Below are 16,940 nucleotides of genomic sequence, written 5' to 3'. Positions count from 1 at the left end.
TCTTTTTTTAAGTAGATTTTAGACTAGAAAGGGTAATGAAAGAGACAACATTTGATTTCCATAAGAATGTGGAAATGGTTACAACAAAGCTAATCTCTGACTCTTAATCAATTTTTGTCTTGTTTGAAAACTGAACTGAAGGTGCAGTTCTTTTTTCTTTCTCTTTGTAATAACTTTGCCTCAGCTTTGAAGTTTCTGTAAGCTGAGGATAGCTTATCAGAAAAGTCCCAGTGAATGAAAGATGCTTAAACAGGGCTACAAGTGAATGAGATGAATTTCAGTCTCCATAGGAAGAGGCTGAGCTCTTTGGTATAAGGCATATACATATTCAATCCCAAGGCAGAAGAATGGATTTAACTACAGTGGATAATGCACAAAAATCCATACTCAGAACCCCTGTCTCAAAGGCTTTGCTCTTGATGTACTCAGTATCTCAGATTGTTAGTGGCTCATGAGAGAGAAGGAGACATGCCCTTTTCTTTGGGGCTTGATTTAGACATTGCAGTACAGTATTGTACAACAGAGGATAACACCTTTAACTCCTGAAGATTTAATACCTATATAGGGAAATTATACACACTGGCTTGCCAGCCTATCTGATATCATCTTATTCCAAATAAGCCTGCTTTCGTCTGCCTGAGGAATGCAGCTTATCTGTTTTGTTATTCTAATTTTCTAGTAAAGACATGAAGGAATTACAAATGTGTTGGGTTTTTTTGGGCGGGGAGGGAAGGGGGAAGGAGGGTTTGCAGTAATGTAACAGTTTACAACGGTGCAATAATACTGTGGTAGGATTCATGGTGGCTGGATTCTAACAAAATAAAACAACTTTCAGGGTGTGGGCAGACATCCAGTATGCAAGTGTGAAAATTTATCAGATAATGACCACATTTTGAGCATCACAAGCACTGCTGGGCCAAGTCAGAGCTTTCCACCCCTCAGGTCGGCTGCTCACAGGACCTGTTTGAGATCATTCTGTTTAAGAAAAGTTTGTCTGTAAAAGGAAAGAGTAATTTTTTACTCACCAAGCTCATTTTGACTGGTTAGTCAGGCAGTGCTGACTCACAAAAGTGGTTTGACTGTGGACTTGATGCGTTAATGAGAGGCCAGAGGGAGCCTAGGAGCAGGAATATCTCCTGCCACTGACTGCCTCAGGGTGAGTTACCATGTCTTAGGTGAGGGAACTGTAACTTCCTAAACATTTTAACTCAGTCAACTGAGAACTTATAATTTTAGAGTGAAAATAGAAATTCCCCTATTAAAAAAAGGAACTGTTTCGTATAATACGTTTAACATGAATTTATTTGTATTAAATACACAGTAGTGGGGAAGGTGCAACATTTTCAAAGGACCAAAGTGACTTCCAACTCCATTTTTTCAGAATAAACTATGTCTCTTTAAAACAGTCTGCTTAGAGCCATGCCATAACTGAAAATAGAAATTCAGTTCTTAATTCATCATCAAGCACCTAAAAATTTTACCCAGGTATTATTAACATGGTAAAAAACAGTTGTACTTTCACTTTCCCTGCTCTCATACTTAACTAATTGATTTAAAGTAGACCTTACCATTGTTTGACAGTGTTATGATGACTAGCACCTATGCAGCCTACTCACTCTACCTTAATGAGGCAGCTGTTGAATCCTGCTTCTCAGGAATTTCATGGAAAAACTCCTTTTAGCTTTATGAGAATAAGATTAAGCTGACAGCTACAAGTTTTTATTCTGGTAGTTGCAACTGTATGCCGTAACATGTGTTTTTTAACCAAATGGAGTACCTTTCAATATGCATGTGTACTCCCCAACACAGCTTCCCTTCTTCTTTGGTGCAGGTAAAGGGTCAGATTAAAACTTACATACATACAAACACACACATACATATTTTCTATGTATATATTCATATATACAAAGACACTCTATGTCAATTTAATATAGGGACAATTTTGCAGATGATGTACAGAGGTGAATTTGAAGAAAGTTACAATAAAGGAGAGAATGAAAATGTCATAAGACTGTTTGTGATTATGATTTTTACAACATCTAATTTTTCCTATGTATCTGTAATAATTTAAAATTAATGTTATTGCTATATAATCGAATTGTATATCAGATCAGAATCTATTAGTCTACATGTGATCACTAAGATTATTTTAATAATAGGCATCACTACTGAACACTAGGTAAACTACATTTACTTCCACTGATTTTAAAGTAACCAATTTCAAAGACAAAGTTAGAGACATTCCACAGTATTTCCCTTTTAAAATCTGCAAGTACAGTGCCTTCCTAAAACCACAACATTTTGAGCTATTATTATAATTCCTTATCCAGCAAATAAAGCAAACTTCTGTGTCTAAGTGAATTTAGTGGTTATTATCCTACTATGACCTTGATTTGACCCTGGTCCTTATATATTGTCAGACTGAAATTGTCATTTAAAATTTGGTGAAACTTGTCCTGAAGTAACTTAAGTATATGCAATGATGTCACTGAGGTTAAACACATTTAAATTGTGTTTATCCACTTCTAATTTAGGAATTACAGAGTTTACTCTGCATGGCTTGAAATAACAAACATGTCAGCTTACCCACTTAATCCCTATAGCATCCTTGCTGAGATTTCGACCAGATAAGTAGATGATATGGTGAATGGAAAACTGACTGGACTGCTGGGCTCAAAAGGTGGTGATTGCCAGTACAAAATCCAACTGGCAGATGGTTACTAGTGGTACCCCACAGGTGGTGATACTGGGGGCAATACTGTTTAACGTCTTCATTAACAATCTGAATGACAGGATAGAAAGCATTCTCAGAAAGACTGGCGACTGTGATGTTGGGAGGAACAGTCAATACGCTGGAGGGCAGGACAGCTACTCAGATGGACAGCTGGACTGGAGCCTCGAAGTTCAACAAAGGCAAATGTAAAGTCCTGTACTCATGATTAAATAAGCCTCTGCACCAGCACAGGCCGTGGGTCAAGCAGTTGGAAAGCAGGTTTTTAAAAAAACTCCAAAAACCTAGGGGTGTTGGTAGACAAGTTGAGCTTGAGTCCACAGTGTGCCCTTGCAGCAGAGACAGCCAACCACATCCCGGCCTGTATGAGATAGAGTCTAGTCAACCAATCACAGAAATAAATCTTCCTCTAGACTCAAAGGATTCTGCCTCTAGGCTGCATCTAGAGTATCGCAACCAATTTTGGTCTCCCCTGTACCAGAAAGACATTGCAATATTTGAACAAGTCCAGCGGAGCACCACAAAGACAGTTGGGGGGCTGGAACACATGGCATACAGGAACCGCATTTTCTGGGCCTTAAGAGAAGGTTAAGGAGATATCTTACTGTTGTCTACAACTACTTAATGGGATGGTGAAGAGAAGATGGAGTCAGGATCGTCTTAAGAGTTCCACAGTCTAAGAAAAAGAAGCAAAACACAGAAGTTGGAACACCAGAAATTCCAACTGATAAAAAGGAAAAGAATTTTTACTATGAGGGTGGTCAAACAATGCAACAGGTTGCCCAGGCAGGTTGAAGAATTTCCATCCTATCATCAACTGGACAAGGTCCTGAGCAACCTGCTCTTACTGGACCTCCCTTGAGCAAGAGGTTGGACTAGTTGACCTCTAAGAGGTTCCTTCCAAGCCCAATGGATTCAGTAAGACCAAATTCTGTTCTGTGATGCACTGGCAGACTGAAGCCTTCCCTACAAACTGAGAAAGTGTGGGATTTTTAAAATGCATTTTCTCTAGTTAACCTAATTTTCTGGGCTTACATGGACTAAAAGGAGGAAAACTGGCACAAGATCATCTAGTACCGATGTGAATTTCATAGTATATGTACCCCAGACTGTTAGCCATTATGTAACACTTAAGACTGCCCACAAAGACATGGAACTTTTGAACTTTATGGGTGATTCCTTCCTTGCATGTTAATCTGGGTTTACAAAGTACCAGGAACAAAGTAGATTTTATTTCCATTTCTTTCTGCAGGACAGGGCTCCAAATCTACTGAAAATTCTCAAAACATTCTCTTTGGAGGTGGTTCTTGATTAAGTTTGTTCAAAATCTTCATTCTGGAGTAGAGGAGGGATCATATCTAAAATACTATCTTTTTAAAAAAGAAATGCCTTCAATTGTAAGTTTTAACAAAGTGCTGTATTCTTTTGTCTTAACCTGATCTTTCAATTTGCACTACGCATATTACATTTCTATACAAAAAGCATGGGTTTAAGCAGTAATGCATGTAAATGCTTTCTTAGATCAATTCCTGAAGTCTGATCTATCATTATAAAGTATTATACATTATACATATATAAAATTGCTAACTCTAGGGGGTAGTCATTGTATCTTTTTCATGTTCACACAATCTCTTGCATAACGCAGCCACAAGAGGAAGCAAAAGGAAAATGAAAAACATAATAATACTAAAGATTGTATCAGTAATACCAGATTTCAAATAACTTCATAGAGATGCCATGGAGAGATCAATGGGGCTTTGAAGCTGATTCTAAGGGTTCTCCAGGCTTTCCTTGGGAGGAAAACTACATTTCTTTATTTTTGTTTAATTGAGCCCATCGAGATATTAAGTACCAGAATCATGGTCTTACCTTATGGAATTATGATAATAAAGCCCCTCAGCAAATTGATTATTTCCTTACTTATCTCAAATGATGAGAATTTGCTACTGTTTTAATATTTTGCAATTGCATATTACAAAACTGATGCTGTTCAATCCCAGCAGTTATAAGCATGAAACAGCACACTGGGATTTTTTAAAAATTGCTTGTTAAGTAGAGGTGCAAGCTAATTTAGTCCGAGACCTATTCAACTAGTATCCAAAACAAGACCCCCAGAAATGAGCAGAAAGCTAACACATAGTGACAGTGTGTCCAGCCAGTCCCGGACAGTGCCTTTTTAGAGATACTACATGCATGTAGAGGTACAATATTCATGAGCGAATGCAAGAATTCATTTGTAAAGGCTGCAGCAAAAGACCATTCTTCTGCTTTCTGTAACCAAAAGGATACTTGAAGTTGTAATAATGTTACCTGAAACAAGAGCGTTTAACACTACAATGAATAATAAGAGACGGAAACAACTAGCGTATGACTTAGTTCTTACAAGCAAGCATATCCTATATCAAAGTACTTCATGAAGAACAATTATTCTGTAAGAAAACAGCGTCATCTGAAGATGCAATGCAGAAACCAACGAGTATGAGACTGAGTTCCCTTTTTATAACTCTCAAAGACTAAACTAACACTAGGATCACCGATGTTTTGGCAGAGAATGCATATAACCCAACAAAGAAACGCAGTCACCTTCTGTGTATACTGGGGCAACTGCTGCGTATACTGCTAACAACCAGCAATGTTGTGTAAGCACCTGATAGTCTGGAATGGAAACAAAAACTAAATTCAATTTAACTGCATTGAGAATTAGTTAGAAGTCCAGTTGTAAGAATCCAGACGTCCGTACTGTTTCCTAATCTTGCATTCTTTGAACACTGACTCTCTGATATCTTTTACCTTTGTCTTATTTTATCCTGGGAAAATGAGACATTTTATGGTGCGAATATTTATCTAATGGATGATGACAAACATCTGTGTTGCATATCCACAGGTATTTCACTTCTGTGTCAGCCTACATCATGTCTGCATATGCCTCCTGTGCAGAGGCATAGAAATCCTAAGGTCCCTGCAATCTGAGTTTTTTACCAGTGTCACATTTGTGAAGGATGTTTGGGTTTTGTCTTTAACATTCTTCATTTTTAAGCAACCACCTGAGCTCTGAAACATGCAGAAGACAAGTTTGGGGACACTGAAACCGAAGTCTGTCTCAAAAGTCACATGTGGGGAGAGGGACGTAGTGTACCACCAGTTCATCTGTCAACATCTAACTCAGGAATTAGGATTGTATGAGATTTTGCAAGAACAACTGCACTAATTTAGAGAGTGGAAGGATGTAGATGCACAGAGAAAATTACTATTAATATGACTGGAAGCAATCTATAGAAAGCTTAAATTTAATCAACACACATTCATCCCTTTTTTTTTTTTTTTAAATTTTTCCATTTCTTAGCTCCATCTCCAACATACTTTGCAAATACAGTGCCCCAGCCCCATTCCCAGGGTCTTCGCATGTGAGAAGAAAAGGATGTTACTTTTCTCTGTCAAATACTAATTCACCTGCCATATTCTACTCTTTCACCAGCATGTCAGAAATAGGATAGGAGTTCTAGTTTCTTCAAAGAAAAGTGCTTTTAGTAAAAAATGCCATATATGTAACTTTTATCATTTGAAAAATGCTTAAATTGATAAGGATTTCAGGAGAAAAGATTATTTTGCATCTTACACAGAATAAAACTAGCTCACTGTTCCATGAACTGAAGCTCATACAGAACAGGCTGGAAACATCTGTTTTGATACACTTATTTGTTAATGTAAGGCTGTCACAAAACTTGGATTTTCAAAACCACTTTGCAGATTTAGAATAATTCCTCATGGATTTAAAAGTACTTTTAAAATTACTTTGGCAGTTTGTGACATTTGCATTTCTACCTTTGTATGTTTTATTGAATATGTGACTGAATTATATGCACTTTTTAGATCAGAACTCTGAATTTTCAAAAGATAAGTAGCACTTCTCAACATGAACGTACTGAGAAACAGAGATGAAAATTAATATTGAATTGTTTGAAATGTCAATCTTCTGAGTGACAAAAGTGGATACAGTTACAGTTTAATTGCTTTCTACCTTGTACAGAAGAACAGAACCAAACAGAAATTGTTTATCTCAAACAAAATGTAAGGTGCAGGTTGGGGCACTTTCTTATGTGTGAAATGCACATCAAAGAAGTGAAAAGGCACATCCGCTGGCTGCTTGTTGTTTTTTGGTGGTGTTATTGTCAGTCACACTGAATCTAGGCTTTCCTGGGCCACCTCCACAAGATTTTGCAACTTTTATGACTTCCGCTCAGAATTTAATCATAAGTAATACTGAATGTGAATACAAACTTATAAAACCTATAATAAAGGCTTTAAGATTTATAAACCTTAAAACATTATATGGCATCAGTTAAAATTGTTGCTATCATCTAGATAAGCTGTCATGGTGCAATACTGATGATGACTCTCTTGAGACTGACATTTAAAACAGAAATACAGGCATTTTTCAGGCATTTCCCCACAGGTTATTCTACTATGAGGAACAGCTGACCTACGGCTGGGTTGTGGTTAGTATTCGTGAGGCATCTTGATCTTATTTTATGGAGATGAAATGCTGTGTGATTCTTTGACTTGGCGTTACAAGAAAAAACAGATCTGTGAAAGTGGTATTCATTATCCTAGATCTGAGCCTGTATACAGCTATTTCTGTTGTTTTGAGTGACAATGAAAAATTGTACTGCTTTTTCACTAATTGCCCTTGCAAACTCCTCTGAGCTAATTAAAGGGGAGCAGGACAGTACTTATTCTGCATTATCAGATCAACTTCTGATGGGATACTACTTGCTTATCTTCAGTTACCCAAAAGTCAGCCATCGAGTCTCTGGCTACTTCTCTAGGTTCTCACACAGGACCCATTCCACCATAAGATCCAAGACTTTAGGTGATAGAGGTAAGTGGGATGAACTCCTAGAGATGCCATTTTCTCTCTACTGTCCACAGCAGAAGCCTATCCAACTAGCTGAAACACCATTTTTTTTTAGATGGTTCACGGCAGAGAAAAATGCCTCCAAATTCAGAGAGCCATACTTAGGCAACAGGGAAATTCAGATGTGAAAGTCTTAATCTAGTCTTGAAAATGCTTGATCTTGACTTTGATAGTAAAAACGAGACTTCAGTTTTACCAACCCTCTTTTTCCTTCTAAATCCCTTCACTTGAGAATGTTATTAGATAAGAAATGACTGAGGAAGGAAACCTTCCCTAACCTCTATAACTACCAGGTCTGCTTGTCAGAAATATATTTGAGATAAACTGGAGCAAAAGGCAATGCACAAATGGCTGAAGGCACATGAGAAGTCAAAATCTCCTTGACACAAGGCTTTTACACTGCAATGGAAAAAATATTTAAAATTTAAATTTTATCAGTTTAAATTCTCAGCTAACTTATGTATACTACACTAGAAACCAGGGAGTCTGGACTTCACCATATAGGTGTCATAAACCACCAAAGTTTAATTATGCATTTACCACCTTAACTAACATCTTTCTCTTCACTGATGTAGGGTAAGAAGCACCAGCCATTAATGCATGACCATATCTTCCATTTCCTAAATCAACTTCTTGATGACAGCCTCTTCTTATTCAGGTATCTGTTTATTGTAATAGAGGTTTTGCACAGCTCAACTATTAAACACAACAAATGAAGTGCAATAAAAACTGACACAAATTAAACAAATTGCAGCATATATTCTGTCTTCACCTTCTTCTGAACAAATGTCTATGATTCCTGATTAATGCTTTCTGGCATCTTGTGCCTTGCAAATTTATCTCAATTTAACATTTCAGTGACTAAGATACTTTATAAGCCAATTAAAAATTCAATAAAAAAATTCAGTGTCTCTCAGATCCTTGCAGATGTATGTGTGAAAAATTCAGAAGTGCTCACATTTAAAAAGGAGAGAAAACTGCATGTAGACACTCTAAGCGGGATGAAAGCTGCATATTTGATTTAATCATCTCCTAATCCATCCCCATATTCTCTATCAATGTACATTACTAGGACTTACAGTTTTCTTATAGGACTTACACAATTTCCTATAGCTGCTGTTCTTCTAACTACAAAACTGAACACTCTTTTCACTTGGATTTATTTCTAATACTGAAACAAAGTTATGGTCTTAAATGGGGCCATGTTCTAAGATAGGAGAACCCCATGCAGCTACTTATGCTCCAGAAGAGTCACGTTCTGCTGTGAGAATGCAAATACTTGTTGCTGATGTGTTTTCAGCCTAGCAGCTGAAACCAAATCTTTCCAAATGTGAATCAGTATCACACTCTGAAAGAACATACCTGACCCTGCTTTGAGTGCAAGGCTGGACAAGATGACCTCCTGAGGTTCCTTCCAACCTGAATTATTCTGCAAGTCTAACAATTCATTAGAGTTGTGAACTCCTGATACATATTTCAATCAAACTTTCTCAAGTTTAGCAATAAAACTTTGTTGAAATAAACACCAGTTATTTCAGGCACCCAAATAGATCCATATTGCTCACGAGATGGCAAGGCATGTACTCCGTGGCAATTTACACATTCCCTAGAATTTTTTCATCACTTAACAATGGTGAGACAGTAATAAAGGGTGAGATCCATTTTATCGCATGTTAGATAAAATAAATCACCTTCTGGGAGTCTCTCTCACTCAACTATAAGGTAGTCTAATACAGATATCTTATAATGGACAATGAACTTTTAGACACCTGACAAGGTTAAGCAGGTTCCAACACACATTAACTAACAACTTAACTGATATTCTATCCTTGAATTTTGTGTATGCCTTACAACTGCACTACCAACAGATGAGTAGCGAACTGAGAAATGAGAAAGATTCAGTACTGACACCTTGTAGCACCCAACTCCGGAACAATTATTAAAAAATTACTCTTGCTACAGGCCCTGTTTCAGGACTTGATTCAAAACCTTGCGAAGGTGGCAGAAATTGTACTTATCTGTACTTAACTTCACTTATCTGAATCATGCTTTTACAGCAATAGCCATAAAAAGGATGTTTTAAGTATTGCAACACTTCTATTTATCCCATCCAACTCCCTAGAATCTAGAGCCTGAACACATGGATTCTCTACACATTTTAAGGGAAGAGATACATAAAGACGTATCTTCTACACAGGACAAGAAGTCAACAAAAACCTTTAGGTGGAACTGCCCTCCCTTTTTTTTTCCAAGGGTGAGTGATCAAAATACTTCCAGTCTCTAAAAACTTTTCTTTAATTTATTTAACCACAAAAATACAGGCCAAGAGGCCAAGAGAAAGAATGGTGCTCTTGAATGACTAGTACAATACTTCTCTCAATCAACATTGACCCAGAATAGCATTAGAAACCACTGTCAGGATAAGAGAAAACTGACAGAAAGACCTAAAGCACAAAACTGTGCATTGAAATTTTATAAATTTTACCTCCAGCTCTGCATTCACTCTGAAACACATAGCCTGTGGCCTTATCACTGAACAGTATGAAATGCAATACCAATACAAGTTCCAAATTGTAATTTAAGAGGGCAAATCCTGTATTGTACATATTCTGCTGTACATGAACAGTAACAAATTTCTCATCTGCAGCAGCTTGAATAATCAGCTTAACTCTTCTGAAAGACCACCTACTGCACTTTAAAACGCCACAATAATTGTCATTTAAAATCAAAGGTAAATGCCATGCATATACAAGAACAACGCAAATGCAAGTTCTGGGGACAGAGATTCATCCTTTAAAGATTTCAGACAGGGACAGCCCGTACCTGCTTGTGTAGGTAGAATAACAACTCACATAGTTTTCAATTAACTGTGCATATTCTCTTTTGCTAAAGAGGTCGTGGATGGCATCAGAGAGGAAAACTGCTGGCTGTGTTTCAGATAAAAGAAAGATGAAGTTGGCTTGTTCTCCAGGGTTGAGTGGGGAATCTTGGTTTGGAAAGCCTTCTCACATGCAGAGTGGGGAGAGGGAATGGCAAGAAGAGAGGCTGCTGCACTGGCGCTGGCTGGGAGACTCCAGGGAGGAAAAGAGAGTTTGTCTAAAGTAGAACACAGGTCTACAGTGCAGGCTCAGATGATCCACAGAAAGTTTCCTAGAAGCCCAGAGGACTGTGTGGAAGGTGTTTGAATCAGAAAGCCACTGAAGGTTGCTGGAGCAGTCTGCAAGGAAAAAATTCATCCTGCAAAGATGCTGTTTACAGGACATGGATTTCTTTTCAAGCCCTTCTGTTCTGTCCAGCTGATCCAAGTTACCTCTGTTTAAAGAGAAAAACCTTATTCTAAGTTAGCAATTTTTGGATAGCATTTCAACAAAGCATGGCTTTAGAAAATAGAAGTCTGTAGGTGCGTTCACTGTAGGGAATATGGTGGGACAGCTCTTGTGCAAGGTGCTGGCCTGACTGGCTCCTGCCAAGGCACTGCCAGAAGCAGCAGGTGTGCAGGTAATCCTCAAGTTAAAAATGACATTCCTGGGGGAGGGAGAATAATGGCATATCCTCAAATTAAGGCAACTATACGGTGTTGAGGGACACAGAAGGGTGGGTTTGTTATTTTACTTCCTTCTCCTTCCCCTTTTTTTGAAAGAGAGAGGGAAAGAAAAAGGAACAAGGAAGGAACATGGGATGACATAAGTGCACAGAGGTCATCAACCAAGCTCTTGGAGGACCTGTGGGACAAAAGTGATTTTCTTCTAAGTGAACAATCAAAAGCAAAAAAAAGGTGATTTTTAGCCAACTCAAGGGATGGGGGGAGAAGCTAACGGCCCTGTGGAGAAGTTTAGCAGAGACAGAACCTGTTTTGAGGAAGGACAACAAGCCTTCCAAAATGCTTTCAGAGCACATGAAAAGAAGCAGGAATATGCTGGGGTACCAGAGGGACACAGGGAAGCTGTGCAGCCTAGACTGCTGAAACCAAAGAAGAACAAACCAGTCAATATCAGTAGTGGGTCTTTTCAAGACCCACAGCTCCACTTCCCTCAGCTATGGCACTGCTGGGAGAGAGGAAAGGCCAATAAACCTTCCCATGGGGTACACTCTTGGGAAGCAACATAGAGTGGGTACTATTTCATGCAGACAAGCCTCCTGAAAGGCGAGTGGAAAATGAATGTGGTCTGACCGTGACCAGGAATGCACCTGGACAGTATGCCCAAGGAGGGAAAATTGGGTGCTGGATTACCTAGTGACAGTACTAAGTAGGCCACGTCTGAGTGTAGTTTAATTTTGGGAAGAAGAAAGATGAATATGCCTACTGTCTCAGCCTAGAGACACAATGCACAATGCAAAAGCAATGGAGAAGGAGAAAAAGAGGGAGCATGCGTGGAATGAAACCCAGGAAGAAGACCTTGCTATAAATAGAGTAAATGCTGTTATGGGGATGGCTCAGATAAATTATCAGAGAAGTCTGGCACCAACCTTTAGCAATATAACAACACACTTGATAGATCTGTGTGAAAACCAAAACAGATTGGTCAACTCAATGAAGTCTAGAACGAAACTTCTGGCCATTTAAAAACAGCGTCTTTCTGTTTGTTTTGTGGTTCTGTACAGGTGAGTCTGAATTTTAGCAAGCTTTCCAGATGCCTCAACACTGATTTATGGGCTGCTTGGCAGCAGCAGAAAGAAATATTTCATTCTTTGGCACATTTCAGTAAAAATTTGTCAGCCAGAAATAGACCACAGCACCACTAAAAAGAAAGCTTTATAGATGCATTAAAGAAACCCAACCAACTCAATTCTATTTATGTAGTTCTACTATATATACAGTTGGAAAATTCACCTTTAAAAAAGGTTATCTTAGGGGGGAAATTCCAGTTCATGAGGTAGAGTTTCTCACCACAAGGATATGATGCACAAACAAAAACTACAAGGAAGAAAGATAAACAGGATGTTGATTGTGCTTAGGCAGAAAGATGTTTGAGTGACTAACCTGAAGAAGCCCCTTTTGAGTCCTTCTTTCCATAACAACAGCTAAGTCATTGTAGAATATGCGGAACTGCAATATTCACAAAAATGGAACACCTACAATATGAGTTGAAATCCTTGACCACTCCAGGTGTTCAGCATTTCTGAAAATTAGCTCTATGATATGCCCTATTTGCTAAAAGATATTCAGGAACAAGAGAAATAATGACCATTATTACTGTTTCTTTTAAGTTCAACGATGAAAGTCAAAGACACGAACACATAAAGATCACAGCTGAAACGGTTCAGGAATTATAGTCGTAACTTCCCTGTCATATTGGCATGTTCAGACTTTTTTTTTAAACTGCAGCAAATTTGTATTGCAGTTATGAAGTGCAATTCCTCAGAATCATCCCACGAATAACTTAAATCTGAGCAGTACTGTACAGCCATTACAAGTTGGCTACATAAATATATTAGGTAATTATTTTCAAGAGACTTCTTCCACCTTTTTTAAGTTCATCTTTGTTTATATCACGTGTTCTTCAAGAATTTAATAAAATATTAAAATGTTGAGGTTGTGCAAGCTCATTATGCATAATTTACCCAGTATTTTGACTGCCACATCATATTAAGACAGTTGAATTTCACATGCATTGCCTTGCTTTCTTAAATTAATTTTGCAGATTTGGGAAGGAAATAAAACTTTCCATTAAAAAACAATAATCAGAGTACAGAAAAGACAACCATATCTAGTCCAATTCATGGCGTTACGAACTATGTTTATACTCTGTAAATTCAACTGTAGAGTTTCTTGTGATGTCAGTAAGTAGGGATAAGAGATCACAGAAGATAGCTCAGTATGAATATGGTTTGTGAAGCCTGTAGAGGAAGTCCCACAAATAAAGGAAGAAGATGTTAAATAATAGAGACTATGTCATGCTGTAGACTGAATGTGGAGGTGGGATCATGAGAGAAAAAACAAAAGGTCTGTTACTAATCCAGATTAGATGGCCTAACATACTTGCTTCAGCAGTAAATTCTACTTTAAAATTCCTAGAAAACAACAAAAAACCACTAAGAACACATATGCAGCATCCTGCTTCCTGAAAACTGAACACAATATATAGAACAGATCTAATTTTATGCCAATTTTATCAACTATAATGCAAGCAAAAGCTGAATGAGCAGGCTGGTCTTACAGGTAAAGCATCAGTCTTGAGTTCAATCCCTGTGCAATCACAGAGGTTTACACTATTCACCAACTCCTACCTCTATTTGCTTTACAACATTTTGTCATTGAAGTCTCTTTAGTTCGTACAATACATGAAAGGAGTGATTGCCTTGTTTTAACTTGCAGAGCACTGCTGTAACAAAGCACTAAGCCTGAGGTATCACTGGATACAAATAATAAAACATTACTATCAAAGTATCTATTTTTTGAATTCTGTAATTAAAACCACAGGAGGAGAATTATTCTGTAATGATAACAAATGAAGAAGTTAGCCAAAATGAATTAAAAATATGCTCTTAACATACAGAAGTAGAAATAATTTTGTCATGACTGCTGAAAAGTTCAAAATCAAGGAAGGGATTATTTTTCAAGGACAGAACATGAAAATAAAAGTTCAGTGATCCACAGCATTTTTATGAATTTCAGCTAAAAAACCCTAAACAAAATAAAAAAAAACCCCTAAACCCCAAGACGTATGCTTACCATACCATCAGAATTCAGGGGCAACAATGATTTATGTAAATTACTGTCCTCTTGCTTAACTGCATATGTGTTTGTGAATCAAGCATCCAGGTCTCTTGCTGGAGCTACTAATCTGCCCAGTAAATTCCTGGAAGCATCTTAAAATCTTTATGAGTTCTCACTTCATGACCCCAAAGTTACTTGCAATAGATAATATGAAGATCAGGAGTGGCTGCTCTGCTTAGATCCTTGATCTGGAAGATGCAAGTGCTACTGTCAGCCTAGGAATGAAGTGCTAAAGCAGAACAAAGCCATTGCTTTTCTTATGGGAGATTACAGCATGACAGACCATGAAACACTGCATGATGTTTAATTAATCTAACAATTCCTTGCAATATAGCACTAAGCTGTCACATAAATTCTGAATATGACACATTAGAGAAAGAATTAAAGAAATTGTCCTAGAAATAATTGTTTTCATTGTGCTCATTCTGCTTCAAACTGGAAAAAAACCCCAAACCCACAATATATATAGATGGTTTAGAAAAAACATACCTATTAGCTCCTTATTTCTGACATCTAAGGCCATGTTCCGTAAAGCTGTAGCGACTGCACATACCACCCGGTCATTGTCTATTCGAAGCAGTTCCACCAGGATTGGCAATCCTTTTTCTTTGCGGACAGCAGCGCGGATGTACACTGACCACTGTAAAGACACATGGGAGAGCATGAAGAAGAAAGTGAGAAATCCACTACAGAAAGCAAGGCATCCGAGGTTATAACAGATACAAAGGGGTAACAGAAGCATGTGGCTGCAAACTCAAAAGAGGGGAAATGCATCTATGATGCTAGGCAACCACTTGATTTGAAAATCTGCACCATTTTTTTGTGGTGGCAGAGAAAGTAGATGATGAATTGACTTTACTCCTAGCACACCTGGTTACATTTTCACAGCCCAAGTCTGCAGGGCGCTTGCTTTGCATCAACATTTCCTATGCAAAATCTAATGATGCTTTTTCACTGCAACAGAATTTATATTACAAAATATATATTACAAAACATGTTCAAGAGTTCTGAGTATTTCTTTGTTATTACCATAAGAACTATTCAGTCTAAAAACATGAAAATGCTGTTATATTTTCTCTTTCAATTGTCAATTTTTTCAGAAGGAAAAATAAGGACAACTGTACATCTGGTTTTGGTACCTGTAGTGGACCTAACCGGAAGACTATTGTACATCGAGGAGCTAGAGATTCCCTAAGAGTTGACCTGAGAGAGGCACAGGCCTGTGGTGTGCTGCCTGTACCACGTGGCCGCAGGATAAACGCAGCGGCTGATTGTATTGGAGAAGCCTGTAGGCATCTCTCACCTGGCAGCTGGTCATGACACCACTGGCATGCCCTTGTCTTTATCTCAAAGTGAAGCAGCATGTTCTCATATGAACATTCTTTTTGTTTGAAAGTAGAAATGATGAATAGTTTACTTCTAAGAAAATCCTCTAAGAGCTCTAAAGACTATCATGCCAGTGAACCCCTCTGTGAATGGGTTCTGTGCAGTGTGCCGTGACTAGGAGGTCCATCCAATGCTGCACAAATTGGGGTCCCCAGTGTGTGAAATGATGAAAGATTAACTATGCTATCCTCCTTTTCATTCTACTGTTAGCTCCAGAAGTTGGAAAAAATGTAAACAAGACCAAAACTGTGACTTTGTAATTTTAAAATCTATTGGGTATTGCCAAATTTGAGATGTTTGGACACCTGCAGGATGTGCAAGTCTTCCCAGCACAGCCCACTTCAAAACAAGCCATTTACTAGGCATATATTCCTTCCCATATCCTGAACCCTTCTCTGGAATTTTCATAAAGTTCACATTCATGCTCCTTGTACTGATAGTTGAAAGGAAGTTATTGAAGCAGAGCTTCTCCCTCCTTTCAGTGCTATGGCATGGATGCTTATCCTGCCATTGTACCTGGGAAGTGAAGACAAAGTTCTGGAAGCCCTTAGCCTTTGAAATATTTCAAATACTTCAGAAACTAGGATGACAAGATTTAGGATTTTCAGATCATGGTGACCCTGCTCTTCTGACAAACCCTCCTTAAAGAACAGTTAGATCACACCTTAAAGAATGGTTACATCACAACAGCATTCCTCCATAAAGAGTAAAAACAAATTCCATGAAATAAAGCATTAGAAAAAGGTAAGCACACTCACTGTCAGCAGACCATACTTAACCTCTGCATACAGCCTCTATTTACCACAGCTGAAGTGCTCACTTTAAAAGCTAGCATCTACTTATATTATAGACAGGTGCCCTGAACAGCAAAAGCCAGAATATATTTTATGATAAGAACAGTAGATATGGAGACAGACAAGGGCTGCAATGTTGCAGTATCTGGAGTGCAAACTGATTCCAGGTGATGTCATTCAGGGGGAATTGGGAAAAAGGAAAAGAAACCAGCATTTAAAGAATATTATTTTATTATTTCTCCTCTGTAGTAACTATGCATAACAAAAGCCAGCTGGCTGAACTTTGCTGTAGATGAAAGTGATAATGGTTACGATAAGCTTTTAAGTCAGGTAAATGGGACATGGGGTTCTTGGCATCACTGAGCACAGTAATATAGTATGTCTAAAACATAAACA

The 16,940-nt window shown here is 38.0% G+C and overlaps 1 protein-coding gene across 8 annotated transcripts in view; it reads right to left on the bottom strand.

The window, feature by feature from the left end:
- Positions 1 to 16,940, bottom strand: part of CTNND2 (catenin delta 2) — a 700,247-nt gene that overhangs the window by 60,504 nt on the left and 622,803 nt on the right. For all 8 annotated transcript variants that reach the window (XM_074874338.1, XM_074874348.1, XM_074874370.1 and 5 more), the window contains one exon: positions 14,854 to 15,004. In XM_074874338.1, coding sequence (XP_074730439.1) covers positions 14,854 to 15,004 — 151 coding nt within the window. The remainder of the gene's footprint in view (positions 1 to 14,853; positions 15,005 to 16,940) is intronic.

The sequence above is a fragment of the Strix uralensis genome, chromosome 1, assembly GCF_047716275.1.
Source record: "Strix uralensis isolate ZFMK-TIS-50842 chromosome 1, bStrUra1, whole genome shotgun sequence".
In the NCBI taxonomy this organism is placed as follows: domain Eukaryota; kingdom Metazoa; phylum Chordata; class Aves; order Strigiformes; family Strigidae; genus Strix; species Strix uralensis.
The sequence above is the reverse complement of the archived record's forward strand: the minus strand, read 5'-3'. Positions and strand labels throughout refer to the sequence as shown.